Raw genomic sequence first — 24,472 nt, forward strand, 5'->3', positions numbered from 1 at the left:
TTACTCTATGTGTAATTAATCTAGATAATAGATGAGTTTCCGTTTTTTATTTGTGTTTTATACTTGTTTATAGAGGTTTTAATCTCACTTTGCATTTGCTGGTCAAAGATACTCCATTAAAGGTTTGAGCTATGTTTGAAGGAAACAAATGATTGACAGCAAGTTAAACTGGATCAACACTGACTCTAGTTAAATAAGTAACATCCGTGTCATTTTAGGTTCATTTGGGAGAAAGCTGTTTTTTTTTTTTGTTTAAAGTGTTTGCTGTTAAATTATTCACAGCTAAGCTTTTATGCTCGGCTTTATTGATCCTTAACTCGTGTGTCTTCAGACATGTTGGAGATGTGTCCCTCTGTCTGAGATCTCTCTGAAGACAGGCTGATCCATCGATTTTTGAGCTTTCCCCTTTCCCATCTCTTTGATTCCTGTGTTCTTTCTGTCCATGTTCGTCATGACACTTGTTTTGTGTAACAGCAGCAGAGCGAACTGGGATTACGGTTCATATCTGAGCCGGTGTTGGAGAAGAAACTGTGCAGACGGGAAGGTCTTTACTGTCAGGAGGAGCAGATGTTGGTGCCGCTCCTGAGAGAGCAAGAAATGTCACAGTAGAACAGAAAATGTGCTCGGTGACATTTTTCTACTACGCTACTTGTATTCTCTGGTGGAGAGTTGTTTGGATGTTCTTAGATGACAAATAAACTGTTGTTCGCTGTGCCATTAAAGCACCACTGTTGTCGTTTCTGAATGATAATAGAGCCACCCTCTTCAGCGGTGCACCTCTGCAGGGCCTCACAAAAGTATTCATCCTGCTCTCTGTTCTGCAGAGGTTAAAGATTATTGTAGTCATGTGAATGAAGGACAATTTGGTGATACGGTGTCTTGCAGAAGTATTCAGACGTCTCTGACTTTGTCACATTTTATGTCACAACTAGGGATTAAGGATATGGAGCGAACATTGTATCAGAGTATTTTGGGAAACTGATTCACTGTTTATTTCTTTTTTTATTTTATCTCTTTTTTTTGTACAAATACAAATCTAAGAAATGTGTGGCGTGCATTTGTATTAAGCCCCTGGGGAGGCAGTATATTGTTGTCGCCTTGTTGCTGCAATCACATCTGCAAGTATTCTGGGGTCTGTCTCCACCAGCTTTACACGCCCATGCTGCTTTCCAAACTCAGTCAGATTTGGTGGAGAAGCCCTGTGAACATCAATATCTCTCTGAGTCAAGGCAGGTTTATTTACATAGCACTTTACAGTAACAAGGCGATTCAGTGCGATTAAGGTCTGTACTTTGACTAGGCCATACCAAGAACACGAATTAGCTTGGATCTGAACCATTAATCAATTGTAGCTCTGGCTGCATGTTTAATGTCGTTCTGCTAAATTCTTTTGCAAACCTCTAACAGGATGTCTTCCAGGATTGCTCAGTATTTCACTCTATCCATCTTCTCATTAATTCACTTCCACCTCCAACATTTACACGATAATGGTAATACTAATTTATTCCTGCAGCCTTTGCACTCTGCTCATTGCCCTTTAGCAAAATTGTCGCAGTCTTGTCTGTTTCATATGTGTATATGTGTTTCTACACTGTAACCTGTCTTTGATTTTATTACTGCAATATTTTGTTATTGTAAAAGTAAGCAATTGTGAGCATTTTACAATCTGGATCAAAATTCCTGGGTACACATACCTGGCAACCTCCCCAGCAGAACAAAAAGCATTCCCACATCATGACCCTGTCACCACCATTTTTTCACGTTTGGGATGGTGTGTTCAGGGTAAGGATCTTTTTCTTTTTTTTTTTGTTAATGGTGATGTTTGGTGTTATGTTAACTCTAATTGCGGGGTTTTTTAACGTTGGACATAAAGTTCGACTTTGATTTCAGCTGCATGGAGCACCGTATGACCTGTCTGATGTGCTCTTGCTCCTTTGTTCGCTAATGTTCTCCAGAGAAACTTGGATGTGTTCACAGAACTGATGCAAATATTCAGTTCCTTGAATGGGACTTTTTTTGGGGGGGGGGGGCGGGGGTGGGGGGTGATGGGAGCCCACGTTGAAGGTAGCCAAATGTAGCCAAATGCACGCCACACTTTTCAGATTCTCATTTGTAACAGATTAAACATGTTTTTACATTTCTTCCACTTCATAACTATGCACCACTTTGGTTTATTATGTAAAATCCCCAAAAATTTAAACTAGCTGTAACGTGAGAAAGGTCGAGAGGCGTAAAATGAAGTCTACGTGTCAAATGAATCACAGCCGGGATCACCTCCTGGATTTCAGCCTGTGCCGCAGCGACACCCTTCACACCCCTAACAGGTTTTCTGATGCCTTGCAACCTATCACCGCCGCTCGTATCGAGCGTTCTTTAAGTCTTTTCTTTTTATTTCTTTTTTTTTTTTTTACTCGCAAGACGTCGCCGTTCAGCGAGGAAACCACGAGCCTCCGCCGGTGCGTCAGCGTAAGTCCGCCGTGTGGAAACCTCCTCCTCCCTCTCCTCCTCCGCCTTTCAGCGCCCGCTGTCATTCGTCCAAGTCGAGCCAGCCGGTGCGGTCGTGGCGCTGGTGGAGTGGAGCGTCGAGAGCCGCATGTAAATGAACCGCCTCCGCGTTGGTCACCTGAGGATCGAGCGGAGTAAACCCGCATGTCCCGTCTCCCGCCGCGGCTCCCCGACTCCCTTCACGTACCGAGCGGGGATCCGAGCGGATTAACCTGCAGTGCCGCGGATCCCAGGCTGGCCGCCAGTCGCGCTACAAACACGGTGAGTGAACCGCGGGCTGCGATGTCCGGATCCCCGCTGATCTGTGCGAACAGCCGCAGGCGGCAGCGTCGCTTCTCACTTGAAGACTTAAAGTCCTGTTTGAATGACTATTGCTGTTTTTAAGACCAATCGCGATTTGTTAATCCCCTCAAAACGATTAATAATGGATGTGTGACCGTGTAGTTGCAGGAAAGGAAACCCGGGTCAGAAAGGGGGGGCGCGTAATCAATTAAGCGATCTTAATTAATCGTCCGCGTGACACTGTTTATTCAGACGTCGTCATCACGCACGTCCACGGCCTTTGCCTTTGCATGATTGATGACAGACGCGGGGCGACTTGGACGGAAGAGAGAGAGAGAAAGATGAAGTGTCAGTCCTTGAACCTGAAGCCTCCCGCAGCAGGCGTGCAGCCGGAGGGGGGAGCAGCCGGATCTCCTGCTGCTGCACATCCAGCTGTCTGTTTGATGAGCGTGTTGCTTCTCCATCCTCCCCAGAGCTGTGTTCACCTCAAGGGTCAGCATGCCTCACGAGACAGAGGATGGAGCGCTCTCTCCGAGTCTTAATGCATCACAGGGCAGAGCCTCGTGTTTGATATTGTGCGTGTTTTTCCCACCGTGTTGGAGCAGGAGCATCCTCACAGGCTGCTTCTGCCCTAATTGACAAAGCAGGACTCCAAGTCTCCCACACAGGAAACCCAAACTTCAGCCCCTGGAGGCTGTCGTTGGCAGAGGAGAAAATCTACAGCCAGGAGATTTATGTGGGCTTTACACGACTCCCCGCTCCCTTTAGGCCTCCGTGTGGCCAGCACACCTTGCCAACTTCAGAGCAAATCTGAAACAAGCCCACCTGGATGCTGAACATCAGGTCGACTGGAACAGGAAAAACAACATCTCTAATCCTGGACTTGGTACAGGAGTATGTGATAGACAACTCAGACTGCGCCCGGTTTACAGCACACGTCCTGTAGTTTGTGTGCTGTCCTGCTGTTTCATACCCCAAAGTGAGGAAATGTAAAGCCTGCAGGCAGGGCCGGATTTAGGAGGATGGGGGCCCCTGGGCAGGAGTCAGGATGGGGGCCCCTGGGCTAGAGTCTATATATATATTTGCACACTTAAAATATATATATATATATATATATATATATATATATATATATATATATATATATATATATATATATATATATATATATATATATATATATATATATGCCCTCTGAAGGAGGTCTAGAAAATGAACAATTTTCATCTTCTAGACCAAGGTTTTACAGAGAACATGTTGAAAAATATGAAGAACAAAATACAGATTTCCATTTATTAATGACACTTTTGCATTCAACTTCTTTGTAGGAACTCGAACCACAAACACGACCTACATTTACTCAAACCAAATAAGAAAACAATACTCAACCCTGAAAAGTTTGAAACTTTGAGCCTGTCTTATAATGCAGACATGCACAATCCTTGTTTTGTATCTACACTCATTTAAATTTTTACTTTCATTTAGCAGATAAACTTTAAAAAAAGACCAAGTTTGTTTTATTATTATTTTACAGCCCCAAAGTTGTTTTAACATAATATTAACCCTCATGTCAAAAAGTTTGGACACCACTGCCCTAACCAGTAACACCAAGCCCTTTCAGTAATGAGTGAAAGGGTTATCAGACATTTAAGCCTTAGTCTGATATGAAATTTGAAAAGTTGCCCAATTTTCTGGATTTTTTTGCCGGCGGTTTCCCTTGATGCTCCTCCTCCCAATGCGTAAGATGCGTCAAAAGTGGACCAATAACAAGCAAGCATTCAAGATGGACGTTTGCCAGAACAAATGGCGTTCCGCGAGCGAGTTATTTTTAGAACGTGACGTCATATCACGTGGTACAGGTAGGGCAAATATGCGTTTTCCTCCACTCTTTCGCTGTACTTTACCCTTGGTTTTACTCAGTAAAACTACTGCTTTTTCTAAGTCTAAGACGTCTCCTAACCATGGTTTTTAAACATTGTTGTTATGGAAAGTGCAACAGCGACTCGAGGTACGCTGACAGGCCGCATATGAAGGATGTTAAAGCCGCAAGCGGCGTCGATCGGCCCTCGCAGCCAAGCACCGCTGCGGTGCCCGCGCATTGCCGGCCGTTCCGGCGAGGATCGCACTATCATTCACAAAAATAGAAAACATCCTTCGGGGCCCCGGGCTGCAGCCCTGGTAAGCCCCTGCTAAAATCCGGCCCAGCCTGCAGGGAACATCTCTGCTGTCTGGAAACCAATCATAGTTTTCAAGAGGCATTTGAAATATAACATCCACGCTGTGTGGTGTGTCATGACCTTTGCGATTTTTTTGGTCTGGGCGGATCCAATAACCCCACCGATAGATTTTCTAATGACTTGGATGCTGTGAAACTATCGTCCTGTGTAATTAGAGTTTCCTGCTAACAGCTAATGGCTGCGTTTATACTCTACGTTCTGCGCTGCCCACGCCACATTAGAAATGATTGATCTGGTGTTAATGTCCTGCTTACACTACTTATTAATTTCTCAGCACTTTGTCCTCACACTGATGGGGTGGCAGCTGCTCAACACACCGTACCAGGGTTTCTACACACTCTCAAAAAGTGTGGAATATGAAACTTGCTTTGCCATTTTCAAGTCTGGTTCTAGTATTAAAAAGTAAAATTGCACATGCAAAACGTTGCGTCTTTCTAAACATTATTCAGTGTTCCTTTTTTCCCCAGAAGTTAAGTCAGATTTTTTTTCTTCCTTTTTTTTTTTTTTATAAAATTGTGTAATTTTAAGCAGATTTTAAATATTAATCCTGATTATAAATAGTTAATAATTTGTTCTACCTGCTGTGGTACATTTTAATGTTTTTTTAGATCGACTTTATTTTTGAAAATATGTTTTAGAAATGATTTCTTGTATTACACCTGGTTTCATCTTTAAGTCATATTTGGATAAAATCTATAACATTAATCCATTGGCTGGTTTTAGCTTTAACCATCTAGGAGCATTACTGCCAGGTTTCAGGGATGATACCTGACATTTATTAACATATGTAAAGAATTTGAGGTTTGACATCTTGAAATAAACAACAAACCAAGCTTGAGATCTTGTTATAGCAAAATGGCAAGACTAAAACTATTAGGTACTAGAAATGCTTGAGATACTCTTGATGCATGAGATAATAAACCTTTCTCATGAAAAATGTCTCACGATAATAGGACAAATAAACTATTTACAAGAAATGGTTCCTCACACATTAATTTTTGAAAATTATATAACAAAACATGTAAGACGTTTAAAAAAATCCTGAGATTTAATCTTGACATAATAAACTAAGCTGGTGTCACTACAAAACTAGCTGGAAATCTTATCTCAAAATTAATAAGAGAGAGAGAGAAACTGTTGTATCAAGATATTATTTCGACATTAAACTGAATCAGCGACCAATTAAAGAACAAAATGAAAATGCAAGATCACAATATTTTAAGATCATGATATAATTAAAAGTTTAATTCTGAAAACAAAATGAGCCTCAGGCCTCATCTCAACACAATGACCTCATGGAGCTGTTAACAGACTATAAAACATAATATATAATAATTTTTTTACTCTGACAGAAAACACTATATCAAATAGTTTAATATATTATTTTAAGTGGCCTTATAATGAATTCTTTACAACATGAAACAGATTTTTTTTGTTTTTAATAACAGCCTAACCAAACCTTTACCATTAGAAAACTAATCTGAGATTTTATAATCTAGAACTAATGGGAGGGTGAAACTTCTCGATAAAGAGTTCAGTGATATGATGAGACCGTTTTAAGGACAAGATGAACAGTCTTGAGATTATGATCTAACCAACCTGTTAACACTACATTCGCAACAAGTGGTGCGATATCTCTGTAGTTCAAGACGACAGATTGAAATTTGTTACGACAAAATGAGCGCGACACCTTGTCGTCTCGAGATAATGAGATGATGAAACTGTCATCACAACAAAAGCTGTATTTTTTGTATTTGTAACAAATATGTCAATTTTTATTTAGATGATGATATAAGAAAATAGTTATGACAAAATAAGGTAGAGAGGCCTTACCTACAGAAAAGCAACTAATCAAATTCTCATCACCACAAAACTATCGTGTGATCTGGTTTACTCTCAATATGCAACGGTAAAACAAAAACAAAAAACTTAATAATGCGACTTTTACATGGCGCAAAAGTCGCATTATTACAAAATAACCTGAGATGAGTGAGAACCAGTCAAATCTCGTCTCGAGTTGATGCCCTGATCAAACTTATCCTTACAAAACTACCTCGATCTTGTTATTCTGAGTTAATGAGTTTGGGAGACTGCCGTTAAAAACAAGCCACTGAGGGATACTACCTCAGTGTGAGATAATGAAATCATTAGTGTGACTAAAGTAAACCCTCCATCTCTGGGGACCTAAAACAATGAAACTATATTTGCAACGAAGGGTTCTGAATATTATTTCAAAATGACAATAATGAAATGATTAAGCGTGGGTGAAGATAAACATTATAGTATGAAATCTGACTGAAAACCCAGCAGCCTGCAAACTCATACAGCGATATCTCTCTGTATGCATGTGGCCTGGGAGATAAAGTGCCTTTTGTGCACTCTTTAGTGGCTTTTTATGCTGAACAGCACGCTTTTACATCAAAACTGACTTAAATGTTTGAAAATCTGAGTCTGGACAGCATGTCCTGGTTTCCGCCGGCCTGGTCGGCGTGTCCTCAGCCGTCCACCGCAGTGTTGAAGTTTTTGTTCAGGTTATTCGGAGGAGCGTTTCTCAGTGAGCTTGGCGGCTGTCCAAAATAAAAGACCCTAAATGTGCGCTTGTCTTCACTCAGCTTTCTTCAGGAACTCGTCTTTCTGCTGACTCCGGTGGAAAAACTTATCCCGCTCTTTTATCTTCAGACAAGCGACTTGAAAGGCCGCGGGGACCACGGCAGAATTCAGAAACGGTTGCTGAAAATGAAACTCTCGTACTCGCGTGTCTAGTAACGATGTCTTGAGACCTGGTGCGTCGGAGCCGTTGAGCAGATGCCAGGCAGCTGCCAGGATGGGATCTTTAGGGAGGAAATGATTACTGTTTGTCTGGGTTATCAGCACGCTGAGGAAGGATCGTGTGATTTTTCTCTCATCGGACTCAAGTGCGACTCTCAAGGGGAATTGCTCCGTCTGAATTAACATCCACACGCCGAGACACTTGCTCGCTTGCTTCCTAGTCCTTCACCTTCAAGAATAGGCAGCCGAGTTTGTAGAGATTAACTCAGTTAGAGCAGAAATCAAGTCTCTCTTGCTCATTAGCTTCTTCCACTGATCCACTTGCTCTCCTCTCTGTGTCTTAGTAGAGGAGGATGAAATAATCACCAGGAAAGCTGTTGTTTTCCCAGAGGGGCTCCCCCCCCCCTACACCCCCCCCACCACTCTTTACCTCTCATACCACTTCCCTCGCCCTGCTTCCCTCCATTCAACCTTTCCAAGCCTCACAGCCGTCTCCACGACGGAGCCCTTGCTAAATTATGCATGGATTATGTGAATTATATCCTGTAGTTTTTTTTCTTCTTCTTCCTTTTTCATCAGCATTGTTCAGTCCTCCTTCACTTTTCCGCTAATGGTATCTAAAAATGGGCTTTGGGAGAGTTTCATTTATTAGTTTCTATATTTAGCGCTTCTTCACACTTTTATCTGTCCCTTTTCGAATGTTTAAAAAGCTCCAGAAGGAGGGGTGGAGGGGGGGGGGGGGGGAGAGCAGAAACCAAATGAAAGCGGTATAGAGCCCTGTTTTCAATCTACATTTGAGGTGAGACCAGAGGAGGAGTCTGGTGCAGAGATTGTAAAGGATCCCAGGGGGGGAGGAAGCAAGCGCCACACATCAGACACGTCTTAAAAGGCCTGTTTATGAACGCCGGCCACCCTCTGTTGCTCCATATTGACTATTTATTCCCTCTGCGTCGTTCTGTTACGTAATTATCAGAGGAGTCGGGTCTGGCCCAGCAGGTTTGGGGAAAGCAAACCTCCATAAAGGACGTGAGATCCTTGTCCATTTCAGAGAGGTTTCCTGCATACAAACCAAGGTTTGGGGAGCTTCAGCCCTCACGGAGACGTTGAAACGACCGAGGTTAACCGTCCTCTGGGTTGTTGCTGTCACCTGTCAATGTTTTACATTCTTGAACCACAGGGAAAATGTTGTTTTTTTGTTTAGTTTCAAGGTGCAATGTAGAATTGCCAGGGGAGGGTCGAGGCTAAGTGGTTTTAGTTTTCTGGTTTTTCCAGTTTTAAAAAAAAGTTGCAGTTGAAAACCAACAAAAAAACAATCTCTGTTCACAGGCTTTTGCGTATCTGGTCATAATATATATGGTCTTTATCGGCTTCTCCAACCGTCTAAATCTGATCTCATGAAAAACAAATCACAACAGAGTCCAGTCCCGGCCAAACTGAGAGAGTCTTTTATGAAAAATTAGACTACCACTGGATTTAGAAAGGAAGGGCAAGCTTGTTTTCTTGTCTTCATCAACTTGTAACCACCTCTATAAAAGCAGGGACATCTGCACTCCATGGTTCTAGAGCAGGTCTGCATTAACACAGTGGCGACACCGTTTCCAACCAATCTGAAGTCCTTCATGCTCCACTGAGAACAATTATGCATAAGTGAGAAACATTTTAGACTGTTAGCAACCCTCCTGGGGGGGGGGGGGGGGCTTTCCAGCACATTCACGCCATGTTCAGACCAGGCAATGCTTTGCTAAACACCCAGGAGCTCTCATATAGGCACGGGCTGGCAGCTCGTTGGAAAAAGACGGAGAAGAATTGCTTGTTTGCAAGTGAGAACGCCTCTTCTCTCCCAAAAGATTATGGCAACGCAACTTGTTGCATCTATGTTGTCCATAAGCGGTGTCCTTTGGAAAGAGGAGAGTAAAGTAGAGATGTTTGGGGGCCAACGTATCACAAGAGACCAACACAGTGGGGGATGAGATGAGCTTCCTTGGCAGCCGAACCACCTGGAGGTCATTGAGTCCACCGTGAAATCTTCTCTACACCAAAGTTATCTGTAGTTGAGAACATAAGTTAAAGTTTGGACGGATTTCGGACAGGAATGTAACAAAGCGATGTAGTAGGGCCAGTGGGGGTTCTAGACCAAATTTAGCAGGGGGGGCCAGGGTGGGGCCAGTGTTTTTTCACAGGGGCACAGAACATAATATTGAGGGGAAAAAAATACTTAACAGGTCAACATTTCATCGTTTAATATATTAACCCTAAGAGCCAATTGTGGCTCTGGAACTGCAGGTTGCAGACCCCCTGATCTTTTCTCAATAATTAAAAATTAAGCTGTTTCACGTTAAGCTCCCGCTGTATTGTTATTTTTTTTATATTTATTTTTTAATTATTTTGTTATTTTATTATTGGGTGAAAACATAAACGGAAAAAAATAATACAACTGATCCAAATGACAAGTCAGTCACGGTATCTTTGTCAGCATTTATCATCCTAAGAAATTTATTTTCATGTTTTTAGTACAGGGGCCATAAGAGGGGCCAGGAACAGTTTCACAGGGGCACAGGGCCCTGTTGTCCCCTGTCTAGAACCGCCCCTGAGTAGGGCGGCGCTGAAACTCCTCCCTCGGTGGTGCGAGTCCGACAGATTTATTGCCGCTGAAGGCGGTTGTCCGAGCTGCAGTTCTCAGACTTTAACACCTGGGTTTTCCATTTGAGCTTCCTCTGCGTTCAGTGAATGACAGCGTGGAGCTGGCTGTTTTTAAAAACCACATCGACTGTGTCCCGTGGAAATAAAAAACGTATTAAAAAAAAAGCCAAATACCTGGGCATGTAAAAACCCTGGAACTGGTGTGCAGTTTATTTGAACAGCGACTAAAGCTGGATCGAGTCTCATCCCGACCGCCTCCGGCTCCTCGATGAGTTTTTGAAGCTGTCGCATTTGAGGAAGGAGTGAAAAAGAGGGGGAGGGGGGGGGGAGAGATTCGGTTAAACTGGGAAAAACATCAGAGGACACGGCTACAGGCGTCGCTTATCTTCACATTTACAGCGCAGGGTTGAAAATCTTGTCCAGGTTGCTGAACGGTTTAAACTGGAATTGTCAGTCCGCTAAAGGCGAGGCCCCACGGGGTAAAAGTTTAGAAACAACCTGTTAGGTGAGGGACAACGTCTCGTTAAGGACCAGGGACACGCATGAAATGAAAAACTGATGAAAGGTTGACAACCTCAGAGGACAAATATATCTTCAGGATCATGTTGGTGGCCAGTAAGAAAGCTATAACTAGGAATTGGTTGAAAACAGAGGCTCCAACAAGGGAAGATTGGGTTGAAGTGATGCACAATATTTATATAATGGAAAGGCTAACTTTTTCCCTTAGATTAGAATCTGGCAAGTTTAAGAAACATTGGGAAAACTGGGTGAAATTTATATCACCAGTGAGATCAGATTTTGTCATGTGACAAAATTAGGGTTGAGAACCTCTTAGTGCTATACAGTTATTGTTCTATAATTTTTCTTTTGAGTGTCTTTTTTTTTTCATTTTTCTTTTTTTAAGGAAAAAAAAGTGTATTTCTATTGTAGTGGACATTTGTAGATATATCCAAGAATAAAGAAGAGGGGAAGGGATTTTTCTTTTTTTTTTCACATGAATGTACGTGAAGTAAGATAAAATGGTAAGATTACCAAGAGTATAATTGTCACCTAGCGTATGATTGGACTGTTGTGAATTTAATTTGCCTATGTTAAGTCTTTGTCGGAAATGGATGTGATGGATGTATAGAATCTTTGAAATGCACTCAATAAAAATGTTATTTAAAAAAAAAATCAAAAACTGAACTCAGTGATGAAATGACTGGTGTCCATGGTGTCTGCAGGAGTGCCTCGCTGCCACCCCCTGGTGACCATGTGGAGCGTGAGCGCGGGGATCCTGGCCCTGGCCGCCGTCGCCCTCTGCTCGGCAGACCCTGACGCGCAGAGGCTCCGACACGACTCCAACTTGGAGATCTGTATCCTTCCGCCGTCCGCGCGCTGAACTGCGGCGCACCGCGGCCCCCGCGGGTCGCGTTTGCCTCCGTGTGGCGGTTCTGATTCTCCCTGACCTCCTCTTGTCAGACAAGCGGCTGTTCGAGACGAAGAGGAAGGACCAGCTGAACGCGCTGAAGAATCTGGTGGAGCTGAACGACATCAACCAGCAGTACAAGATCATAGACATCATGCTCAAGGGCCTTTTCAAGGTAGGAGGCTGGTGCATCAGAAAAGCCTTTTCTAAGAGTCCAGACTTTGACTTGGTTGGAATGATGAGCCTCGAAGCTTTCCCGGACAAGACAGTCGTCATCACGCATGCCTTCGTTTGAATGGTAATTTAGTCCTGCCTGCACGATTACACAGTTGTTACTCCGGGAGCGTTGATTTACAAGTCTGCCTCCGTTTCCCGGTGGACGGTTATCTATGCATCCGCTTGCTGCTCAAGGACACCGAGCGCAGGCAGCCTTCAGCGGCAGGGGGGGGGGGGGAAATCACCGTCAGCGCTTTCACACCACTCTCCGTGTCAGCGTGATGGAGTGCTCTAGCGATGCCAGTCGGTGGATAGAAAGTGTCATGTGAAAATATCATATGGGGATGGGCCGGCGTTAGATCAAAGCGGCTCTAAGTCCAGCCTGGCAGAGCTTCTCTTAGGCCTCGTCGCTGTAGTGCATGGTTGTGCAGCGGGAACGGAAGAGGACCTAATTTCCAAATTGCTTCCCAAATGAAAATCTGATAAATTTGTCTTCCCCTGAGTCAACCCGCTGGGGAACCACCTACCCCTGCAGGCCTGTTAGTTTTTTTTTCCACCAGCTGTCTGGGTTCTTCACAGTTCCTGCTAAACCAAAACGTCCCCCAGGGCGTGATGCTGCCCCCACGTTTTACCCTGGAGGTGATGCTACAGTGTTACCTCTCCACCTCGTATGACATCTTCTCAAAGCAAATCATGTCGTTATTAGATCGCTTATGGCATTTTTTCATCATGGTTGATGATTAACGGTAATCTGATTATCTGATATTCCCCACCTGAGCGGCGGGGCTCTGCAGCTCCTCTGCTGCGGGCCTGGGTTTGCAGGCTGCTGCTCTGGGTATTGCTCTACCTGTCGTGTGTGTCATCCTCTTTCCATCCTCCAGTGATTGATTTAATGTTGCTCTGTGGCGTGCTAAAAGCTTGGGATATCGCTTTAGAACCTGATCCTGCTTTAAACTTCTCCATGACCCGTCTGCTGTGGTCGTCCTGATGCCGTTTGTTCACTAATGTTCTCTAACAAACAGAAGAGGTGTTTTATATACTGAGCTTTAGCTACACAAAGCTGCCCTCTAGTGGCTGGCAGGGGTCTTCTGAAGGTAGTTGGTTGCATTTTGGGGTGTCAGATTATAAGGGGGGCTGAGTGCATGCGCACACCACACCTTGCAGATTTTTAACTTTTCTGCATGGTGGTGGGGGTTTGCGACTTGACTAAATGTGGAAAAAAACGTAAAGGGGTGTGAATACTTAATGCAAGGTATTGTAATTGACTCTGATCTGGAGCGTTTTTTCTTTTGCCTGAAGGTTTTGGAGGACTCGAGACAAATCCTGGTTGCAGCCAACATGCAGCCTGATGACCCCTTCCCCCTGGACGATAAAATCAAAGAAGGTCTGTCATCCTTTTTTTTTTTTTTTTACTCCACTTTCTCTCTTAACATCCTACATTTCATCGACACGCCTTCAGTCATCAGCACCGGCGCGGCTTTGAGACCTGCGTAACCGTCTCTTTTGTCCCCGACCCGTCTTCACAGCCTATTCTCACGTGGTGGAGAACACGGCGTTCTTCGGCGACGTGGCGCTGCGCTTCCCGCGCATCGTCCACCACTACTACGACCGCAACACCGACTGGGGAGGCCTGCTGCGCTGGGGGCTGAATTTCTGCAACCAGACGGGAGTCTTCACGGGAGGAGCCCACCAGCATGTCCTCACCCTCGTAAGGCCACGCAGATCCGCCGTGGACGGTAGCTGTCAGCAACACTACTGGCAGGACCTGCTAACACCGTGAAGGAGAAATCCTGGAAACTATGTTTATGTTGGTGGCTGCATTAAGGCGCCCGTCTTCACTCCATCCATTTTTATTTTGAATTGATTTAATCGTTGGATGTGATGATGCAGATGTATCTCTGCAGATGGGTACATACGGAAGTAAAGCACCCCTACGTTGATGGGGGGGGGGGGGGGGGGCCGCTTTGAGTGTTTACATTTTACAGATTAAACGCCACAAAATGTACCCGACAGCTTCCTGCCTCTGAAAAGAGATTTACGCTAATATTTTTTCTGTGACGCCTTTGGAGCAAAGATAAGCAGCACTGATGAAGCAGTTCCCCTGGTTTTTATGTTAATTAACTTAACTCTATCAGGATTACCCTGCAACTTTAATAATCTTCCAAGAGGATTACAGAATAGATGAATGCTGAGTCAAAGCAGCAGTTTGGCGCCCTGGAAGTGTGAGTTCAACCCCTCGGTGCCCGCGACAGTAATCCCACGTTTAGTCTCCTGAAGAAAGCGTTTCATCTCCTGCTTCTCCTGGATAAACTTGTCCTCTCTGTTCGTCTCTCAGATGTCACAGGAGCTGGGAATAACGGAGAAATCCCCGGATTTTATAAATCCATACCGCACAGAGCGAGACGACGTGAGTATGAGGCAGACGTTTTGCCCTACATTTCTTTTTCTAGGTTCACTGCTGACGTAGGGACGCATCGTGGTCTGATACTGATTTTTCTCATGTCTGAGGCGACTCTTTTCTGTCCACAACTCCAGTGGGATGTTCAGATGTTTGTTTGTAGGCTCCTGATGGCGGCATTACTTTAATGATTTACATCAATCGCGAACAAAATTCAGCTGCTGATGCCTGATGATATTCTGCTTTCTGCTTAAATCCTGTTCATGTCTTTCAAAGCATTTTTTTTGCCTCCTCGATTATTTTATTGACAGCTGGGTTCAGTAACATCCATTTTCAGTTACATCTTGTAAAAAAACTTATCAGGTCCAATCAAAATGTAGAGTAATCACATCAGTGTTAGACTAACTGTGCACCAAAGGGCTCAGCCAGATGGGTTTGATGAAGTTTTTTTTTTGTTGTTGTTTTTTTTTTGGGGGGTGGGGGGGTTGTTGTGACTTTCTTTTCTCTATTTTAAAATGTCTTTTAAGCTAAATGAAGGAATCAGTGTTCCTTCGTGCATTTTTTGTCATTGACTCTCATTCCAATTTCATGTTTTGAATCCTGCAACTTCATTACATTTTTTTTTTCTTCTATCCCTGATGTTACAATGTGAGATTTTATTGTTTTCCTCCACTGGAACATTTTCATCTACTGTGAAGCTACCAGTCTGCATATATGTGGGGAAAGAAATGAAACTGTTTAATTAAGGTTTTTATGTATTTAGACAAAACAATACCAACTAACAAGAGTCAATGGTCCTCCTAAGTTTTGAGCCTCCCATGCTCCCAAAATAAAACAAAGCGAGGAAAATATTCTAACGTTCATATAAGGGGAGGGGGAATTCATTGTTTTTACTATATATATATATATATATATATATATATATATATATATATATATATATATATATATATATATATATATATATATAAATAAATAAATAAATTAGTTTTTTATTGGGGATGGAGGATGTAAAATCCTTATTGGGACATCCCTTCCTTGTTGTTCTGTGTCAATACACGTTTCCTTAAAGAATCCACAGACTTTCAGACCAACACTGACCCTCTCTCGTCTTCTAAAGGTTCTTCACACGGCCGAAGCTTTCCAGAAGATCCTGAGGGAGGAGGAGAAGAGGAGGAGGAAGGAGGAGAAAAGGAAAGAAATCCGGAAAGGCCCCCGCATCTCCCGCTCTCGCTCCGAGCTATAGCGCTGCTCGTCGGCAGGTGTGAGGAGCAAGAGAAGAGGAGGAGGAGGAGGAGGAGAATCAGGAGGGGCGTACCCAGAAGTCCACACGGAGTGGCCCAACATGTAGACTGCGATGACGGTGAAGGAAACAAAAGCTGCCGTCCATTGAACAAAAGTGAAGGTGCTCTGAGGAGGAGAGCGGAGTCCTCAGTGTGACACAGCAAAGTGGTTATTCAGAGGTTAGTCAGGTTCTGACCGGGGCTTGAGCTGCTGTCCATCGGCAGGGATTTCTAATTGGAGAATCTAACTGTATTACCGGATGTTTCCGGGAAAACGACCGAAAGTCGTTTTCAAACTCGCGGAGGCGGACAAATTTATCGGCACCCCTGGTAAAGACGTGCCTTAAAATAAATGTTTTTTTTGGGGTTTTTTCAGCGGCATAATCTCACACCGAAAACAATACACAAACCTTCAATTTGAGGTTATTTATTTTCTGGGGAAATGTTTGTACCCGTAGCACAATGTAGGGGGGGGGGGCCCCAGCCATCAGTACGTTACACAACCCTGCTCCGCTTGGAGAGTGCAGAGAGGACAGGAAGAAGTTTGATCTTAGCCAGATGTTTTTGGAGCATAATCCTGCTGAAGCATTTAATAAAGACACATTATCCTCCCACATTTGTAAGAAGAACCTAATATTTCAAAGCTCATGATGCCGTGCCACTAACAAGAGCCCACAGTGTCACAGATGCTCCAACATGCTCGTCTGGAAGAGCTTTTTACCGCATAGTCATGCTTTGTTTCATGCCAAAAACACGCTTCAGGTGTTTGTTGCTTAAAAACTCGGCCCCAGTTTCACCCGAGCAAAGTACGCGTTTAGAGTTAAAGTCCCCATGGAGCTTAGGAAACTCCCCGTGTTTGCTTTTGTGATGTTAGGAAATAGACAGGCTTGTTTTGTTTTGTTTTTTGTCCTGACATCACTTCCTAACAACTAATAACCCAAGGAAACAGAAAGCCACAGATTAGGTTAATGAAAACCGATTGGTTTTAAAAGGCAAATACTAAATAAAAAATAAAAACTTGTTTTAAAGGAATTGTTAGGGCTACCAGTAATTGTGCCATTGGTGATTTTGTTATTTCTTAAACTTTACCCCTCCAACACACACACACTGAATAAGCCTATATAATACCTACGGATGAGATATAACATTTTCTTTGTGTGAGATTATTCTGCTGCAATAGTGAAATGAATGTTTCAAAGATTTTAACACGTCTTTACCGGGGGATCCTGCAGATGTGCCCTGCACAGTATTTGGAATATTGTAACTGAACTTTGGTATATTATTCATTTAAAAAGTTTACTTCAGAACTTTAGAAACCCCTGATGTGTTGTGTCTGGTCCAGATTTAACGTGTGTTAAACCCATATGCTTTAAGTATGTGTAGATGCAGAGTATAAATTTGACCTGATTTAACCGTGGCCTGGTTTTCTTTGGGATGAGCTCAACTGGTTTTTGATTTTAAGGGGTATATTTTGACTGATTTTCTTTTTTCTTTGATTTTTGGTTAAAACAATAAAAAAAATGAAAGAATTTTCCCTCGTTTGATGAAGTTTCTGGGACACCCTTTCATGTTTACCTAAAATGGTTTTATAGTTTTTTTTATTGTTATTCTTTGGAAAGGGATCACCTCCATCGTTGCTTTTACCTCGTACTTGTGCTTAAATGTTTGTTTGTTTTTTTGAACATGTATTTCTTTAAGAAGTATAAATTGTGGGCCTTCACTTTGTCTTTGCTAAACCTGTTTTCTTGTTATCTTAGCGTTGTCATAATTTAATGCTTTATATCTATAAAACTGAGATTGGTGTAATTTTAAAGTAGTATGACGACTGTTATAAAGAGTATATGTATATTCAGAGAAATGATATCATTGCTGCAAGACCAACAAGCCATGTTGCTGAGACCTATGAAATAAAGTGATTCTGATTCTGTTCTACTGGAGAGAGAATAGTCTTGTTTGTCCGCTTTCAGAGATCAGCCAACAGAGGGCAGCCACCAAACAGCCTCTCTGACGCGATCAAAGTCCAAATGTTGGGTTTCAGACTCGGACTGAGCTCTCACGTGTTTCCTCCAAAGGTTGGGAAGCCAAATAATAAGCGGAGAGAGGCGATGACAGTGCTGCTAGCCGGGGAAATGTTGCCGCTGTAACAGGGTAAGATCAGAGGCTTGTATGTTAGCAACAGGCTAACAGTTAGCATGCTGCTAATCTGATCGGGCGGTGATGACGTTTTGTGGTTAAAGGTGATCTCTGGTAGATGACGTTTGGCTTTTCCCCACTTTTTTTTTTTTTTAAAGAAGGGATTAACAGTGATTTAGATCAGCGCTGAAGGTTTAACGCGAAGCTTTCGGGCATTTTCTGTGCAGAAACTTCCCGAAGCGCCGACTGCGGTCCAGATAACATTTAAGGACAACAACTTCAGCTGCTCTGCGGCCATCAAGTCGACGCTGAAAGTCGCTGCATTCACCGAGTTACATCATCCTAGCGAGAAGATTTAATGTTTAACGAACCCAAGGCCTGCATTGCACTGTTTTAATCAGGTAGTAAACATCCAGATTAGAGCAAGGGCCGGTCCGAGGCACAAGCAAACCTTGCGCCTGATGCACCAACCCTAAGAAAAACCTTCACAGTTATATTAGAGTCGTAAACCTAAACTAATTTAATAATTGTGCGTGTGTCCAAGAAGCTCTGAAAATTTTAACTTAGTTAAAATCCAATTTTTTTTCACAAGAAGCAGCTGAGAGAACTATTTATTGCTCAGTGTGACTCGTTACCAAGGTAACAGCGTCAGCTAGCTTACCGTTGCTAGCTAACGTTTGAGCCAGCGCCATAATTTTGAACAACCAGGCTATGAATTTTTTATAGGTGTCCTATAACACTTTTTAACGGACACCCTGCAACCAATCAATCACAATCAAGTATTCACCCAGACAATGGTATCAAATCTGTTAAACTGTTATTTAATTAATTGTTGGTTCACAGGTTAACTGTTATACACAATTTAAATGTGGAACGTATGAAAACGATCAATTATGAACAATGCAGCAAGATTAGTGGTAGAGATTGGTAGTCTGAACTGGAAATGGGCCTCCAGCTAGAACTCTTCCTCCTAACCTCTTGCAACCTTGGGCTGGCTGTAAACCCTGACAGATTAATCTGATGTATCAACAACACTATTGTGTCTTTATGTAGATCAATAAATTCCTGTTTCAATTAAATTCCTGTTTCAATGATTGATGAGCAAATATTGATTTGTAATTTTCTGCAACTACATTTACGCCACAGTTTTGCAGTCAGCTATTGAGTCGAAATTGGGTCAGTTTTATTTAATTTTTTTCCAAGGAAAGATTATGTCTGGCTGTGTCTATGTGGATATGGATTCTGAGCCGCTGTCTGCCACACCAAAAATGTAATTATGGTGACACATAATGACAATAAAGATTCTTGGTTAAAGTTTCTTACATAGCACACAGCTATCTAACAAAAGATAAACATGCTTACATGGGTCAACCTCATGAAAATGAGAAGCAGAAGTAACAACTCATCAAATTGCGGTGATGAGCAATTAAGCTGAACGTAAACAGAAAAAAAATGAAGCACTAAATTAGCGATAAATGCAAAACGATTAAGCAATTCAAAAGTGAGACGATTCTTCCATCTGTGGCTTTTGTAGAGCTTTGACTCGCCAGAATGGCGTAATTCTCCATTTATTTTTTTATATACTGTATATAAGAAGTGAGATCAGCATTAGAGGTTTTTATTTCCAGCCTTCAAATTGTGGGCAGTTATTTATTTGTATTTGGAGTTATGGCTCCATCACACCACCTGTGTGAGAGAGCGGTCACTGTAAAGCAGCGTTTGACTTTGAAAACATTTCAAACTATCTTTAACGCCATTGGTGGCTAGTTTGGGTAGGATATCTGATCTTGAAAATACCTAACTTAGAATCTTCTGTATCATCTAAGCACATATCGCCGATCAGTAAAACATTGGGTTTTTGAGTTTCCGTTAAATAAACTGAAAATTGGCTAAGGCCGATCACCAATCAAAAGTCTCGCTGCATCTATGTTCTTGATTGCTGGATTATTACTAAATCTAAATTACACCAACCATTTCTATTTAATGTTAATCAACCGTAATGTAATCAAATGACCATTTCTGTTACAGCATTCCCATCTGACGCTGAGAACAAAGGGTCCGGTGAAATGGAGGAGGATGAACGTGCTGAGTCCGAAGGTAGCTGGGGCAGAGAACTCCGGCTAGTCCTCGTCGGAAAGACCGGGTCTGGGAAAAGCGCGTCTGGAAACACCATCCTGGGCCGCAGGCAGTTCCTGTCGCAGATCAGTGCCAGCTCCGTCACGCAGACGTGCGAGCGCGCCGATGCCCAGCTCGCAGAGGAAGTGGACGCGGGGCAGGAAGGCCAGGCTGCCCCGTTGAGGAAGAAGAGGAGGATGACGGTGGTTGACATGCCGGGCTTTGGGGACACTCACCTCAGTGTGGAGCAGACCCATGCAGAGATAGCCAAATGCGTCTCCCTCTCAGCTCCCGGTCCACATGCGTTCCTCCTGGTGGTGCCGGTCGGACGCTATACAGTCGACGAGAACAAGGCCGTGTGCCAGCTGGCGGACATATTTGGAGCGGACGCTGTCTCCAAGCACACCGTGGTTTTGTTTACCAGGGGGGATGACCTGGACGGGATCGGGATCGAAAAGTATCTGGGAGAGACCGCGCCTGCCGGACTCAAAGCTCTGATTGAAAGCTGTGGCGGTAGATACCACGTGCTCAACAACAGAGACCCAAGTGACTCGGCGCAGGTCAGAGAGCTGGTGAGGAAGGTGGATGAAATGGTGAAACGGAACAATGGAGGCTTTTACACTAGTGCGGCGTTCTTAGAGGCGGAGGCCGCCATCACCGAAGAGCAGAACAGGATGCTGAGGGAGCGAGGGCAAGCCGAGGGAGAAGGAGAGGGGCCCAACAGTACGAAACGGAGAAGGCGCGAGTTTGAGTCGGGCGAAGGAGATGCAGAGGGTTTCAGGGTTGAGATATGGACGGAGCAAAGCGGGGGCAATGCCTTCCAAAGCATCAGGGACCGGTTCAGAGGGAGGAATCAGGGCAGGACAGGCAGACGTCCCTTCCGTTCATCCTCGAGTCGCCTGAGGAGGGAAGCTGCTCTCTCTGCTACAGTCCTGGACAGGGTGAAGATCCTGGTGGCCGCCGGAGCGACGGGCGTGGCGGTGGGCGCCATCTTTGGAGCGGCTGCCCCTTTGGCGGCTGCGGCGGGGGCCTCTCTCGTAGGGAACTCCGTTGGTTTTGCTGCAGGACAGTTAGCAGGGATGTCCGTAGCAGGGGGCACCGGTGTCGGTAAGGCCGTAGGGGCCGTAGTGGCCGCGGCCTCTGGAAAAACGGCGGTGGCCCTGGGGGCGGCGGCGGGAGGGGTCCTGGGCGGCTCTGTGGGAGTCGTTGCCGGCACCGAGGCCACAAGTGCCCAGACGGGCGCTTTAGATACCCTGGGCCAGGTAAGCATGATAGGAGCCTCTGCTGTGGGAGTGGCAGCAGGAGTGGGGTGCGCCATGGGAGCTGGAGCTGCTTTGGGCGCAGCTGTGGAGGGAGCAGCAGCCCTCACGGGAGCAGAGACCGCAGCCTCGGCAGCTCAGGGGATTGCACCTGCAGCAGCTCAGCGTGCGGTGGCCTCCGCAGGGGGCGGAGCCGCAGGAGCTCCTGGGTGCGCCGCGGCCTTGGCTTCAAGTGTCCCAGCGGGGGCCGCGTGTGAGCTAGCAGGGCCTGTGCTCGGCCACCTGGGCGCCGTCACAGCGGCTACTCGAATCTTAAACGCCGTGGCTGAGATTGGCAAAGCGGCAGCCGGAATTGCTCTAGCTGGGGGTTTGGTGGTGAAGGTGGTGAAGGAGAAAGTGCGATCTGGCACCAGCACCGCAGAGGCCAGTTATTCAGAGAGAAAGTCATATGAAGTCTACTGGAACAAATAAACGGAGGCTTTCTCTCAGGTGAGATCCCTGTAAATTAGATCATATTGATGTTCTCTGAATGGAGGTGCAGGGTGCACTGGCAGATCTGGGTGATTCACTCTTTGGGATTCGGGATTGCGATCTTGTAATCCACTTGCCTGTTTTTTTCCAGGACATTTTTCTTAGTTGGATGTACAAAGTTGTGACACAGATGCTTGCTTTGGAACCAAAAGCAATTATAGAATATAGGGAATGGTGTGACTAGAGACCTGTCCTGTGCGGATGTCTCTATGCATTGCTAAGAAGACACAAGAGCATTGGAAGTAACTCCGATCAATAATTACGTTGCTGACGTACTAATCTGCCTTTAACATCCTTTATTATTAATTAGCGCCGTTAGCATCAAAAAGGACAGATTCTTATCTCAACTCTGATATTTCCAAAAGGCTGCCACCGTTTCCAAATCCAACATGTTTGATAACAGACTGAGGTTGAAAGCTCAGGAGAACAAAGAAGAGCAACTTTGCTTTTCCCCATTAGGCCTTACAGCTACCCGCTGAAGACTTATGCTCTCATAACCTGAATTAACCAAAAATACATCTTGATTTATTCTAGAAAAGTGCAGTTTGCGTTATAGCTTCCTGTGGCTTAATTTAACACATGTTAGCATTATGGAAAATAGTTAACTTTGAGTCTCCCTCCTTCAACAGCTACTTCCACACTGAAGAGTGTTGTGTGCAGAGACTGGAGCACTTAAGTGTAGCGCTTTCCCTGATTAAAAAAAAAAAAATGGACTTGCTAAGTCGTTGGTGTATCTCTACATGAACACAGCACTAGGAGGATTGTCTTTACTTATATGATTAGTTTTGTTGCCGTTAATGTGGGCTGAAATGGAACAGAAGCACCGAAGAGTCATGAACATTTTACAAGCTGACGCATTTGCACTTCTAGAAAGCAATGGGCGTTTTTTTTTCTGAGCAGTAGAAGCTGCTTTCAACTGTTTTACAGATTTCACTACTGTAATCAACTGTTCCTCTTAAAGCAACTCTAATTGTTTTCTTTCTCAATTGAGCATATGAACTGTTGTGTTTATTTTGGTACTAATCTTTTTATTGAAGCTTCTTGGACTTGTTATCTTTGGAAGTATTGTTTCCATAATAAAGGTGTGAAAGTGCAAATATGTGGGTTTATTTTTCTGATTTTAAAACTCAATAAACGTTTGAGTTAGTCTGTAATTTTCTATTTCTGATTTGTGTACTGTGTGCAGATTTTATTAGGCAGACAAACTTAAAGGAAAAAATTATACCAGGTTTCCTGCAAAGTTTTAGGAATAAAAATCAAAAGTGTGTGACATGCACTTCTTTTCAGCCCCCTAAGTCAATATTTGGACTATTTTCTGCCACCTTTGTACATCCAGAGATTGCTTGTAAATCTTTGTCAAGTAAGTAAGTAAAGTTTATTTGTTAAGCACCTTTTACATGCCTGGAACACCTCCCGAAGGAAGTATCTAGGGAGCATTAGGGACAAATGCCTCAGTCACCTCAGCTGACTCCTCTCGACGTGGAGGAGCAGCGGCTCTAGCATGAGCCCGTCTCGGATGGCCAAGCTCCTCATTCTAATGTATCCGGGGTCTCGTTCTTTCGGTCATGATCCAAATTTCATGACCACAGGTGTGAGTAGGACTGTAGATTGATTGGTAAATTGGCTCAGGTCTCTCTTCGCCACAACAGGTCAGCGCAGCGTGCGGATTACAGCGGCACACCGATCTGTCCGCCGCTCCATTCTCCCCTCTTGGACAAGAACCCAAGATACTGAAACTGCTCCAGTTTAGGCTGGAGCTCCCCCACCCACACACACAACCTGGAGAGGACAAGCTGCCGTATAGTTTTCATTTATATAAGGGTGAAGGTACAATATTAATATATACCGATGAACATCAAAACTTTTTTGCTACTGAGTAATTGCACACTTTTTAATTTCTCTGAATGGTACATGCATGCAATTGCAAAAAGTTTTACATTGTTCTCTATTTTTTGATTTGGAACCTTTGAATGTCATTAGACGCTAAGGATATTTTAAGATACTATGGATTTTATCATTTTGCATTTGACACATGATCTTATATATTTTTGAGGCACAGTCTTCGCTAATCTGCAAAACAGAAAGTCATAAAAAATAAGGAAGAGCCATTGAATGACAAAGATGAGTCCAATGGATGATAGGTGGGTGTTTTAAATGTTTGCAAACAGAGGATCTTGGCCTTTAAAACAATCCCCAGAAAGCCAGCAGAACCAAACAACATGTTATTTATTTACCATCTTTAACAGGTTCATGGTGGTGGATGTGACTCATGAGGAGGCTTTCTTTATTTGAAGCTAGGGGGCGCGGTTTATTCAAATGACACCCAAGCTTCTGATGGTTGACGTACTATCAGACCACAGCGAACACGGGCCTCTCATTGGCGGAGGGCGGCTGGTCTCATGACAAGAACGGCCGAGGCTCAGCCAACCAGAGCTCGCTCGGGCCCACAGAGTGTGTTTGTGAATGACGTAACGAGCGTAAAACAAGATGGCGTCGCCTAGGAACTAGTTTCCCGTGGTTGAGCTTATCGGTGGTAAACTCTGCCTGTCTTTGAGCTTCCGCGCCGCAGAGAGGTTTCACCGCTCTGAAAAGACGCGTCTTCAGACAGGACAGCACCGCTGGGGGCGTTGCGAGACGCCGGTCCTGTCGGTTCTCTCCTCCGGCGACGGTCCGGAGAGGCGAGCCTTCCACGGCCA

At 44.0% G+C, this 24,472-nt stretch overlaps 3 protein-coding genes across 6 annotated transcripts in view; all 3 read left to right on the plus strand.

The window, feature by feature from the left end:
- The window catches only part of LOC105938036 (meiosis inhibitor protein 1), a 110,176-nt gene extending 109,283 nt beyond the window's left edge, over positions 1-893 (plus strand). The window contains exon 33 of one of the 2 annotated variants that reach the window (XM_036148702.1): positions 332-893. In XM_036148702.1, the coding sequence (XP_036004595.1) occupies positions 332-371 (40 nt within the window). In that variant the 3' untranslated portion in view covers positions 372-893. The remainder of the gene's footprint in view (positions 1-331) is intronic. The other variant, XM_036148703.1, reaches the window with a different exon arrangement.
- A 1,546-nt stretch (positions 894-2,439) lies between these two features.
- On the plus strand, positions 2,440-17,670 carry LOC105938044 (coiled-coil domain-containing protein 134). 2 transcript variants are annotated; one of them, XM_012879652.3, is made up of 7 exons: positions 2,440-2,766; positions 11,657-11,788; positions 11,895-12,016; positions 13,357-13,441; positions 13,584-13,765; positions 14,393-14,464; positions 15,576-17,670. In XM_012879652.3, the coding sequence occupies exons 2-7, from the start codon at positions 11,686-11,688 to the stop codon at positions 15,699-15,701; spliced, it is 690 nt and encodes a 229-aa protein (XP_012735106.2). In that variant the 5' UTR covers positions 2,440-2,766; positions 11,657-11,685; the 3' UTR covers positions 15,702-17,670. The 2 variants fall into 2 exon arrangements, with proteins under 2 accessions (XP_012735106.2, XP_036004254.1); XM_036148361.1 differs by lacking the exon at positions 2,440-2,766 and having other exon boundaries at positions 11,629-11,788.
- Positions 17,671-17,718: 48 nt separating this feature from the next.
- LOC105938043 lies at positions 17,719-22,015 on the plus strand. Of its 2 annotated transcripts, XM_012879650.3 has the most exons (3): positions 17,719-17,886; positions 18,099-18,272; positions 19,900-22,015. In XM_012879650.3, exon 3 carries the CDS (start codon positions 19,938-19,940, stop codon positions 21,714-21,716), a length of 1,779 nt encoding a protein of 592 aa, XP_012735104.2. In that variant the 5' UTR covers positions 17,719-17,886; positions 18,099-18,272; positions 19,900-19,937; the 3' UTR covers positions 21,717-22,015. The 2 variants fall into 2 exon arrangements, with proteins under 2 accessions (XP_012735104.2, XP_012735103.2); XM_012879649.3 differs by lacking the exon at positions 18,099-18,272 and having other exon boundaries at positions 17,720-17,886.
- Positions 22,016-24,472: the final 2,457 nt, after the last annotated feature.

This window comes from Fundulus heteroclitus, chromosome 16 (assembly GCF_011125445.2).
Source record: "Fundulus heteroclitus isolate FHET01 chromosome 16, MU-UCD_Fhet_4.1, whole genome shotgun sequence".
In the NCBI taxonomy this organism is placed as follows: Eukaryota; Metazoa; Chordata; class Actinopteri; order Cyprinodontiformes; family Fundulidae; genus Fundulus; species Fundulus heteroclitus.

Excerpts from the sequence above, each read along its gene's own strand:
- LOC105938044 (XM_036148361.1), top strand. The coding sequence starts at position 11,644 with ATGGTGTCTGCAGGAGTGCCTCGCTGCCACCCCCTGGTGACCATGTGG. Across the intron at positions 11,789-11,894 it reads CGACTCCAACTTGGAGATCT|ACAAGCGGCTGTTCGAGACG; the intron begins GTATCCTTCCGC and ends TCCTCTTGTCAG. Across the intron at positions 12,017-13,356 it reads TGCTCAAGGGCCTTTTCAAG|GTTTTGGAGGACTCGAGACA; the intron begins GTAGGAGGCTGG and ends TTTTGCCTGAAG.
- LOC105938043 (XM_012879650.3), top strand. The coding sequence starts at position 19,938 with ATGGAGGAGGATGAACGTGCTGAGTCCGAAGGTAGCTGGGGCAGAGAA.